Below are 10,281 nucleotides of genomic sequence, written 5' to 3' on the forward strand. Positions count from 1 at the left end.
CGATCCATATGTTCCATGCTATGGTTATATTTATCTTGATTTTTCTTTCGTAGTTGCGGATGCTTGTGTGAGGGAGTAATCATAAGAGGTTGCTTGTTCAAGTAAGAACACCACCCTAGCACCGGTTCACTCACATATCAAATTATCAAATTAGTGAATGTGAATGAACTTAACATGATGAACATGACTAGACGAGAATTCCATGTGTCCTCAAGAATGCTTTACTCGTAATTTTTTGAATATAGTACAGACGCAAGCGCTCATATATACGCGCATACACTCACCCATATGAACGCACACACGCGCACCCTACCCCTATGAGCACCTTTGAGAGACTGAGCCAACATATCAGATTTTATGAAGTCACCATAGGCACCTCATAGTCGACGGGAACGTCTCCTCCCACTGAACGTGCATCACCGAAAATTCTGAAATAATTCTAGGATAAACGCGAACACCAGGACTTGAACCCTGGTTGGCTGGAGATATCACTGTCCACCTAACCATCCAACCACAGGTTGGTTCGCGATGATTTCCTCATTATAAGAAATACTTCCGGCTTGTCCTTGGCTATAAAAGGGATTGGGCCACCTTGCTGCACTCTGGTTACTATTATTACTTATTACTTGTTACGCTTACTACAAAACTGTCTATTATCAGTACTTACAACACTTGCAGAGAATACCTTACTGAAAATCGCTTGTCATTTCTTTCTGCTCCTTGTTAGGTTCGACACTCTTACTTATCGAAAGGACTACGATTAATCATCTATACTCGTGGGTCATCAGTCTTCGCCAGGAAGAGCTCTTCTCTGCAGCATCGTGCATTCGAGATCAAGTCCAGCAAGCACCTCCTGGCGGCCTAAGAACATGCACGGGTCACCGGCAAAAGTGCGTATGGGCTGTCATGGTGGGTGACGTCCAGTGGATCATAGCTTGTGAGAATGATATGAAGAATGAAGAATGTATTGGGGCATAAAGCACGATGAGATCTGGAAGCGGGATTAATAAGACTGAACTATCCCAAAATACCCTTTATGCCTTAATATACTACCCAAATTCTGCCGTAGTATTGTGGCATCTAAGCCATTAAATCACAGAAATAAAGGGTCCAGATTTATTTAATGTACCGTAAAAACATTGATCAGACTAGTAGGAGCAGTGAAGGAATTGGTGTTTATATTGATGTATGTAATTTTTCTTGTGGTTTTCTTTGGATTGGTTCCCTTAGCAAAGAACTAGTGAAGTATCTGACCAAAATATTATTTAATAAAATAATTGAGTAGTGAAGTTTAACTCGATGGCTAAAAATTTAACATTTTTAAGGAGCAAATATACAGCTCTAAAGGTTGGAGATGGCTTGCTCATCTAATATAAATTATAAAGGACCGGTTAGAGATGGATTTAGTCGTACCCGGCAGATCTCCACAACATGTAAATCTCTCCATTTAATTTACCTATGGTTTTGATCAGAGTATAAACATGAGATAAAGTGTTCAACGCTTCCTAAAACAAACATACGTAATTCATTTATAACTCTCAGTTTTAATGGAGCAGCATATTTGCGATGGAATCGCTGGTGATTACTACAACTCCATATTTTGCCTGCCGGAATGGACCATGAATAACAACCTGTGCATTGGTTATTGCCTGAAGAAAAATGACCCATCGAGTCTACCAAATAACGGGTTGCAGTTGTCTTGCCCATGATGTTGGTATTTTTCACAATTTTTCTGAGGGGAACAGAAAGTTCATAAAGCACCTAACCAAGAGTCAAAGACTTCCTTGTCTGTTTCTTAGGAATGAAAGCTACGTTGCCCCTAACTAACTGCTCCAAGTTGAGTGCACCACAGAGCTTAATTCTGTCGTTTTACTCTGCCTGGCTAGCTTATAAGCAGCTGATCGAGCTTGTGATGATAAACTAAGCTGGTTAAGAAGAACCACTTCCGGCAGCGCTCCACAAAGCGCTGGGCTAGACAATAATTTCCGATGGCAGGTCTCGTCATGCTAGAGATGCTTCCGCGGGCATGGTTTCTGTCCCTATTACCTCTCTTCCTCTTGTTTCTGCATTATTATTGCTTCACTGTGAATACGAAGACAGGAAAAAGGCAGCAGCGAGAAAGCCGCCTCCCGCCTTCTCCACCGGCACTGCCCATCATCGGGCACCTGCACCCTGTCGGCACTCTCCCACACATCTCGCTCCGCGCCCTTGCTGCAAGGCACAGCCGCGACGGCCTCATGCTCCTCCGTCTCGGCGCCGTGCAGACACTCATCGTTTCGTCGCCGCGTGCCGCGGAGGCGGTGCTGCGCACGCACGACCATGTCTTTGCGTCACGGCCCCGCTCCATGGTCCCCGACATCATCTTGTATGGCTCATCCGACGTCGCCTTTGCGCCATATGGCGAGCACTGGCGGCAGGCAAAGAAGCTTCTCACGAACCACGTGTTGAGTGTTAAAAAAGTGCATTCTTCCCGCAGCGCCGCCACAGAGGAGGTAATTTTAATGATCTTGCAGTTTTCACGTTTTGTTGGTCGAAATATTTTAATCTCAGACCTAGTCTAAAGGGAAATGTGCTAATATCTACAACATATAGTATGGATATACATTTGATGATTAATCTAGTTTAGCATTGTAGATGTTGATATATTTTTATGGGAGTGCCTAGAACTCATTTAGATGAGATATTTGGTCTCATTCGCTTTGAAAACAAAAACAGATACAACCCATGTCAGCATACACGCATCTTATAGCATCATATCCAATGGCTATAAAAGGTGAATGACACCAAACTATATCTCATCTAGATGAGTTCTAGCAAAACTGTATTTTTATAGACTTTGATAAACTTAATTTTTTTTTACTTAGGACAAATCTAGAATTTTAAATAGTTTAAACGAAGAGAACATGTTGTATAGGGAATGACTTATAATGAATATGTCCAAATGCTTGGGAATGTGAGGTTCAAAATGATTTCACACAACTTTTAAGTAGACAATCTAGTTTTATTGCTAGCCGTCCATAGTGTACAACACTACACTATTATTTCTTCTAAATCAGTTGTTGACAACACGATTGTGTGGAGGGCCAGTGGAGAATTGGCACGAGGTGGCAGATATGTTTCTTTTACTTTTTTGGAAAAAGAAGTGATGGATAGGGGTTGAGCGGGTACTTAAGCCGGTAGCGCACGCATGGATGACTTGTATATGTGTTATTTCTTTCATTTTGTTGGTAACCATATTCAATTTCCCAAAAACCCAAAGTCAATTTCCTCTGTGAGGTTCCTCCATGGAAGGTGAGTTAGGGCTTAAGATCAGTTTGAAAGGCGTAGTTGATAGACAGCAGGTCATTATTCTTGTACTACCCCTTGTTCTTACGGAGGGGCGGAGGAGGCTTCCTTGTTACTGTAGAGGAAAATCCATCCCAAATTGTAGTTTACAATACCACAACTATTGTTCTTTTAATCAGTTGATGAAGCTACGCCATTGTGGAGGGCTGGTGGGTGAAGCTGCACGAGCGGATGAATATGAGTTGACGGGGTTTGGGTTGACCTGGGGTTTTAACTAAGTGCACGCATAGGCCATAAAGAGGTGTTATTTCTTTATTTCAAACAATAATTGCCTTAGAGGTGCCATGAGACAATGTCTTTTGTTTTATAACTAAGATATCTCTATTCTTAATGGACGAGTTGGTTGAATAGTCCCACCACTTTCGTCTGGTTTTTTTTCGTCCGGTTTATTTTCGTCTCACCTCCCACCACCACTCCCACGTTAATTTTTTCTTCTTCACACTTAAAATCGAATCGTGTCTGATACTTCTTTCATTTATTCATGCTTGCTTTGGCAGGTGTCGATTCAATTAAATCATGTAAATATTTGGTAATTAAAAATTCATAAATAATACCAAATACAGGAGATCACTTTCCAAACAAATTACCTCCCTCTCAGATTTATTTCTCCCATTGATCTCCTTCCATCCTAATAAATATTAGCACGCATTACATTCCTAATTAAGAAAGAAAATATAAAAAAAAGAACCTCCACCCGCACGACCCCTCCCACGCCTCCAGTGCGCCGCCACCCGCCACCACGTTGCTGCGTGCCACCCCCACCTCCAGTGCGCCGCCTCCAGTGCCCCGCCACCCACCGCCACGCTGCTGCGTGCCGCCGGGCGCGCGGCGGCGATCTCCGGCCAGATCCGGCTGAGGAGGTGAGTAGGGGTCGGATCCTGTTCTGGGGACGGTGTGGAGACGATCTAGGAGGCACGGGAGGAGGTCCAGTGGCGGGGTTTTCAACTCCAAGTTCATGGCGGCGGCGTTCCTCGCCAGTTCCGAGTGAGCGAGCTCCGACAGATTCTACGTCTTGCGGCGATGATCGTGTTATCTCTGCAGCGGCAGCGGCGACACACAGCTGGCGCCGCGCTCCGTAGGTCAGCTTCTCTCATCCCTCACCCTGGGAGCAGTTGGTAGTCTCGCTTCCAGGTTTTTTTTCGTCCCACCACTTTCGTCCCGTTTTTTTTCGTAGGTTAACCGTCCTAAAAATTTTTCGTCGCCTCCCCCACTTCATCGGTTTATTTTCACTTCACCCTCTCACACAACGAAAAAAACTGAACGGATCAGAACTTTCCATACTGACGCAAATTATTTAGTAATATCTTTATGTAAAAGAATCAATCACAATCAATCTCTAAAGATCAAATCTAAAATAATTAATCTTCATAACGTTTGTTTCCTTCCGAATCACGTCCATAACTTTTCTTCCTTGTTTGGGCAGAAACTGTTTGGTAGCAGAGATTAGGAAGCTTCCTATGAGTGTAGTAATAGGAAGTATTCTTTTTCTTGATGATTCGTTTTCATGCATGATGATAGTAAATTAGGCCAACATTCACCACTATTTATCAACTTCATCAATCGTATCCATTCCTACCAGTTTTAAGGGAATCTGCTCGCTATGTCTTTTTTAAGGGGATCCGCTCGCTAAGTCGTCGTCGCACGTTATTTTCACAAGCAATTCCCCTAAAAAAGGCGTGGGTATTGGTAGTTGAACGCCCGCTAGGTTTTCCGCCTGTCCCATCCTCGCGATGTGCCGCCGTCACCCGCCGAATTTCCAGCCGCCCGAGCCCGTTAACTTCGCCAGCCATCGTGTCGACTGCCCCCGCCCCAAACCCCCATCCCCGAGCACTAGCTATCGCCGCGTTGCCGCCCCAAGCTCCACGCCACCAGGAACGAATCAAGCGCCGTCCCGATACCGCCGTCGCCGGCCCAGCACCTCCAGCCTTGCATGGACAGCTTCAATGTGCAGTCTCCCTTGCTGCCTCACCTTGTGCCAGCGCATGCAGCGGCGGGGTTGGACGCGTGCGTGCTTGCTAGCTTGCTCTCCGTGCGTACGTACTTGCTCTGCGTGCGTCGCACCGGCCAATGCGCATGATGCGTGTGTGCCTGCTTTTCTGTATGTGTATGCCAGCGTGATGCGTGTGTGCGTTGCTGTGTGTGTATGATATAGATGGCCCGAGTGTGTGCATGCTGTGCTCTGCTCTCTGCTGATCCATGTGTTGGTGCTCCTGCTATATGTTCATGCCATACAAATGAAATTTCTGTTAATCTTCTGACATGTTGAGTTGGTTCTCTCTGTCTTCTGAGGGGGTGAATACAAAGCAGTCTATTAAGCCAGGCACTATTGCTGAGCTAAATTGACAAAAAAATATTGGTAGCCATAGTTGTAGTTTAAGTAGTAGCGAGTTGTCTGATATGTATAAAGAGCCCGTTGCAACTGAGCCTGTTGCTAAATTGACAAAAAAGGTCGTCAGTGTCACTTGATATGTATGAGAATATTAAATGTATTATTAACATGATTAATATTGAACTCTTAAAGTTAATGTGGCCCCGTTGCAACGCACGGGCGTTCTTCTAGTTGCTAATTAAATTCGCAGAAGAGATGAAATAAAGTTTAATTTTGAGACCTATGGAGTTGAACAAAAGATCCTAGCATAATTGCGGGAACGTGATGGTCCTTATGTCAGCATCATTCAAGGGATAGCTATAGTCATCATGATGATAATCTTACCGCATTTGAAGCCCCCATTAATGCTAGGTGACCTCAGCCGGGGCATTAGTGAGTGCATGGACTTAACATCATTAGGAATTGATCGATTAATACAACCTACTCTCCCCAACCATAGTTTAGAAGAGTGAGTGAAACGGTCGCTCGATGGCTTCACTGGTTCATTTGTTCAAATGCTGGTTCTGCCAACTTGTATGAAAAGTCAACCTCAAATTATGTGGGTACATATAATATAGGTTGTACTTCATTAATATATCTTGAAACATACCCAGCCCAATATGTATTGGGCCTTTGACGGGCATCTTGCAGTTGGTCGAGTTTGGACACTTTTCCTAGTTTTCCCCTAATTTTCTGCGAAAAGTCTTTTCGTCAAAACAAAAATGAACTTGGAAGGAAACTGGTTCTGCTTTTTAATTTGCCCCCACCCCCCTCGCGCACACACACACACACCATCATCATCAAATATAACTAAGTGGAGTGGTTGAGCATCAAAGGGTGAACCAGCGAACCAAGTGTCAAAAAAGATTGTACATACAAGGGAATGTCGAACTATGGTGACAAGCCGGTAAAGAGGATATCAACTCCAAGCAGGTTACATTGTCATTTATTGGTAACATGGGGAAGAGGAGTGTGAGCTCACCAAAACTATCTTACCTTGGGGAGGGGGCGGGGGTAAAGAGGATTTCAACTCCAAGGTTGTCATTTATTTATAACATAGGGGAGGGGTGTGTTCTCACCAAAACTACCATAATCTAGGGGCAAAGCACAAGAGCCGATGAAGATGGTGAAGTCGTACACTACAAGGTGGTTCTAGCAATAGGCAATGTTGGATGACGAAATGACCAGCTTACTGACAACAAAGGTGGATCTTTGAGAAATAGCGGGAAGAAAGGTCATGGCTTAACAAATCCATAAAGGAGACCCTCATCCTACTCAACAACGGCGACAACCCAGAAAATAGGTGAGGGCCCACAAGACGGTCCTCTAAATAAACCCACGTATAGACAACATCCACTAATTAGGAGATTCTACATTTCTAAAAGCATTGGGAGTGAGGTATTATCATTAATCAGTATTTTACCATCATGTATGTCTGAATTTATTAAATGGTTTTCCATTGTTGAACCCCATTGGAAAATTTTCTATCAAAAACTTATCATTCTTATCATAACAAATTGTACTAAATTGTATCACAAATGAAATGAAAAAAAATGCCTGCCATGTTCCCTCCCTTAATAATGCCATAAATTTTAGCTACTCTCATACTTTAATATGCATCTCATCATAGGTGACCTTGGTGATGACCAAGATTAAGGAGGTCGCCGCAATAGGTGGTGTAGTGGACATGAGTGAGCTTATTAAGTCATTCACATATGACATGGCATGTCGGATCGTGCTGGGAAAGTCCTTCCGGACAGAAGGACGGAGCAAGCTCCTTCGGGACCTCACTGACGATACCTCACGAATACTAGGAGGATTCAACTTGGAGGAGTACTTTCCAACATTGGCTAGGGCTGGAGTGCTTAAGAGGGTGGTTTGCGCAAAGGCCGAGAAAGTGAAGTGCAGATGGGCCTATTTGCTGGATAAGTTGATCGATGAACGTGGGAGCATGGACAAGTCAATGTTTGATAAAAAGGACGGTGATTTCATAGATATTCTGTTGTCTGCTCAGTATGAGTATGGTCTCACAAGAGAGCGAGTGAAAGCTCTCCTGACAGTAAGTACAAATGGTACCTTCCAAATTATATATGTTGATTTATGTATATCTTATACGATCCTAATTAATTAATATCCACAGGATGTATTTTTCGGTTCAGCAGACACTGTAGCTAATACTCTCGATTTCACCTTGGCCGAGTTGATGAGGAGGCCACGCCTATTGGAGAAGCTACAAGATGAGGTGAGGAGTATCGTACCCCGGGGACAAGAAACTATAACCGAAACCGACATGAACAAGATGACGTACTTAAGAGCAGTCTTCAACGAGTCACTTCGGATGTATCCTGTTGCGCCTCTCCTTGCTCCACACCTTGCTATGGCTGATTGCAACATCGATGGGTACATGATTCCTGCTGGGACACATGTGCTTGTCAATGTATGGGCCATTGGTAGGGATTCCAGCTCTTGGGAGGATGCAGAAGAGTTCATACCTGAAAGATTTATATATGAAGATAGCGATGTGGATGTAAATTTCAAGGGGAATAATTTCCAGTTCTTGCCATTTGGGTCAGGACGAAGGATGTGCCCTGGAATAAACCTCGGGATCGCCAATTTTGAGCTTATGTTGGCAAACCTCGTGTTTTTTTTCGAAAAGGAGGATGACCCCCGGCCTCTGCATCTGGGAGATGCATACGGCCACTTTATTAATTATTCTCGAGGACCTTACAAAGTATTACAAACAATATACCTGAATCCACCATCTTGGCAACAAATGCCGCTACTCTTATCCATATGATGAAAGGATGCTAGCTGGGCCACTACCCAAACCACTCACCTAAACATAACATCAAAAGCCGGAAGCCCCAGCCGAGCCACATACCGGGTCTGGGGCACAATCCGGTCAGACACACTCTTGTGTCGTCGCCGCCATCTTCCACAAGTCCGTCTTCAGATTATATTGAGTCTTCTACTTTGTGAAGGCCACTCCTGCCATCGACGTCACCATGACGCCAGACAGCTACCTCCTCCTGCGCGAGTCCATCTCCGCGCATCGGACGCCGAGCCTCGACAGCGCCATGCCGCCGATCTCCGCCGCCATCAATGAGTGAGATGAAGAACCGCTCCACCACGGCAAGTACAAGGTGAGGAAGGGCGAGGTCGCCATCGGAAACACGGCTGGAAGATAAGCATCGCAGTCACGAGACAAGCCCGGAGCAGCGAGGCGGTAGATCAGACAGGCCGCCACCAGGAACCAGATAAACTCGCCATGCACACCCAGCATCCCCATGCCCAAGTCGGCGCCTTCAAGAAGGTGACGATGCTGTGGCTCCGCCGCCGCTTAGCCACCAGGGCTAGGGTTTTCACCCGGACGCAGGGGAAGGGGAGCAGCAGGGGAGGTTTAGCCTCGGCGCCGCCACCAAGGAGGGAATGGCGTCCGGGACGCCATCGACGCCGTGACCGCCACTGGCGGCCAAGGGTTTCCCCCGGCTAAGCACCCTGCCACCACCTCCGAACCAGACACAACATCAGCAGGCGCGTGCACGCCGGAGATCCAGGCTGGCCGGAGGTCGTGCAACTCGAGCGGACCAGATCGCCTCCGATCTGACGAGGGGAGCCCGGGGCCTCCCCGCACCATGACCAGCGCCCACCGGGACCTCGCTGCCCGCGCAGCCGAGGAGATCCGGTCTACCATACCAACGAGCACTCCCCGCCGCCGGAGGAGCGCCGTCCGCCCCCGCGAGGCCGCCGCCTCAGGTCGGACGGCGCGGATCTGACCAGAACATGACGGCCCTCTTCTTGCAGCTCCGTGCCCGCGTGCCAAGCAGCACGTCGACCAGGAAGCCGAAGCCAGGCGCGTCAGATCGGACAGATCCGGGCACCAACACCATGGGCGATGCGCAGGCGACCAAGAGACCACTCGCCGTGTCCGAGAGCCCCCCAGCGCCAGCGTAGAAAAGGTCCCCGCCACCACCGTCGACCGCGAGGCTTCGCCTTGCGGCGTCCTCCGGTGGCGACGGAGAGGACAGACGGGATGCCGCCGCCGGCGGCGGCTAGGGCTGGGGCGTCCGCCCGTCTCGCTTGCACGGGAGCGACGCGGGGGCGTTGTTTCCTTACCTAAGGGTCGGCAAACCTCGTGTACCATTTTGAATGGGAATTGCCATCAAAGGTTGAGAGGAAAGACATTGATATGACAGAGGTCTTTGGGCTAACCGTGCGCCGGAAGGAGAAGCTACTGTTAATTCCAAAATCATTCAAGTAGATGCAAGAATGAAAGATAAGTTGAATATTTTGTTTTACTGCTATATTATTGAAAATAAAGGAAGGGAAATTCCTTCTTGTTTTAAATCTGTTAAGAAAGTTTTTTGCGGTGGTTGATCTTGAGCCCAAAAACATTTCTAAGAAGGCCTAGAGGATATGGTTAACTATGTGAGATTGATCAGCAGCACCATGCAAGAGTAGTAGCTTTTCGTCAAGATACTGCAATACAAGAAATAGCATCCCCCCTATTCCCCATGCGGCTCTTGTGTGCATCATGCTAGGCTGCGGGAGGGTCATCCTCCTTTTTG

General features: G+C 46.5%; 1 protein-coding gene across 1 annotated transcript; it reads left to right on the top strand.

Annotated features, from left to right (window-relative positions):
* Positions 1 to 1,942: 1,942 nt before the first annotated feature.
* On the top strand, positions 1,943 to 8,360 carry LOC125540640 (indole-2-monooxygenase-like; the record flags this gene model as incomplete). The annotated part of the gene is made up of 3 exons (XM_048704237.1): positions 1,943 to 2,492; positions 7,344 to 7,772; positions 7,854 to 8,360. Coding segments are annotated over exons 1-3 (1,440 nt in total), but the record flags the coding sequence as incomplete, so codon positions are not given.
* Positions 8,361 to 10,281: the final 1,921 nt, after the last annotated feature.

Source organism: Triticum urartu, chromosome 2 (genome assembly GCF_003073215.2).
Source record: "Triticum urartu cultivar G1812 chromosome 2, Tu2.1, whole genome shotgun sequence".
In the NCBI taxonomy this organism is placed as follows: Eukaryota; Viridiplantae; Streptophyta; class Magnoliopsida; order Poales; family Poaceae; genus Triticum; species Triticum urartu.